General features: G+C 30.2%; 1 protein-coding gene across 1 annotated transcript in view; it reads right to left on the bottom strand.

Annotated features, from left to right (window-relative positions):
* Window positions 1-576, bottom strand: part of LOC106867668 (short transient receptor potential channel 4-associated protein) — a 29844-nt gene extending 29268 nt beyond the window's left edge. The window contains exons 1-2 of the mRNA XM_014912605.2: window positions 524-576; window positions 169-190 (exon numbers count right to left, since the gene is read on the bottom strand). Of these exons, the coding sequence (XP_014768091.1) occupies window positions 169-190; window positions 524-576 (75 nt within the window). The remainder of the gene's footprint in view (window positions 1-168; window positions 191-523) is intronic.
* Between the last annotated feature and the right edge of the window lie 327 nt (window positions 577-903).

Here is a 903-nt window from a genome sequence, read left to right on the forward strand (position 1 = left end):
ATAACACAGACAGGCCATCAGATTAAAAGACAATGTACTTTGTAAGACTATTGATTTATATGTACAGGCAGATCTCATGTTTACGAATTTATTCGTTCCTGACTAGATTCGTAAAGTGAAAAATTTGTATAGTGGTGTATTATCGTCCACAGAAAACAATGAATATACCTTTAATTGGTTCTCAAACTTTCTAAAATTGAAAAAAAAAAAAAAGGTTAAGATAAAAATAGCAATATTCAATCACAAACTATAGAATAAAAAAAAAGAAAAAAAAAAAAATTCAACTTATGAAATTCAATTTGTATTTATCGAGTCTGCTGTCACTGGGGCCTCTTCAGCATATGTCAATTCCATCTGTTTTTTCTTGTTTTGATGTTTGGTCCGCATTAGTTCTCTTTGTTAAAAAAATTATCTAAAGTTGTTTGTTGAAAAGATTTTTTTCATTTCACAGTAGATTTCACGATAACAAGCATTGACCGCTCATTAAATTTGCAGCAACAGTTGAGCTTTTTTCAAAATTGACATCTTGCTGCTCAAAGATTTCAATTGCTCTTTTGATGTGAAGAAATGCTTCATTTAGCTTTTTTGCAGAGATGCATCTTTCAGGTGATTCTTCATTTTTTGCTTCTTCCTGTTCAAACTATTCCATTTGTAGCAATTCTTTACATGTGATTTCATTACTGTCAACACAAAGAGCTTCTTTAACATCTTCAGGTGAAATTTCAAAGTTCAATTTCTTTGCAATGTTTATGATTGTGTCAGTTTCTTTTTGAAGACCTTCAAAATCATCAGTTAACTTGGGACAGAGATTTTCCCAAATTCCTTTCATGTTCTTTACAGTGATTTTATCCAATGCTTTCTTTATCAATTTTATTGAATCAAGGATGTTGAAACTCTTCCAAA

The sequence above is a fragment of the Octopus bimaculoides genome, chromosome 1, assembly GCF_001194135.2.
Source record: "Octopus bimaculoides isolate UCB-OBI-ISO-001 chromosome 1, ASM119413v2, whole genome shotgun sequence".
In the NCBI taxonomy this organism is placed as follows: Eukaryota; Metazoa; Mollusca; class Cephalopoda; order Octopoda; family Octopodidae; genus Octopus; species Octopus bimaculoides.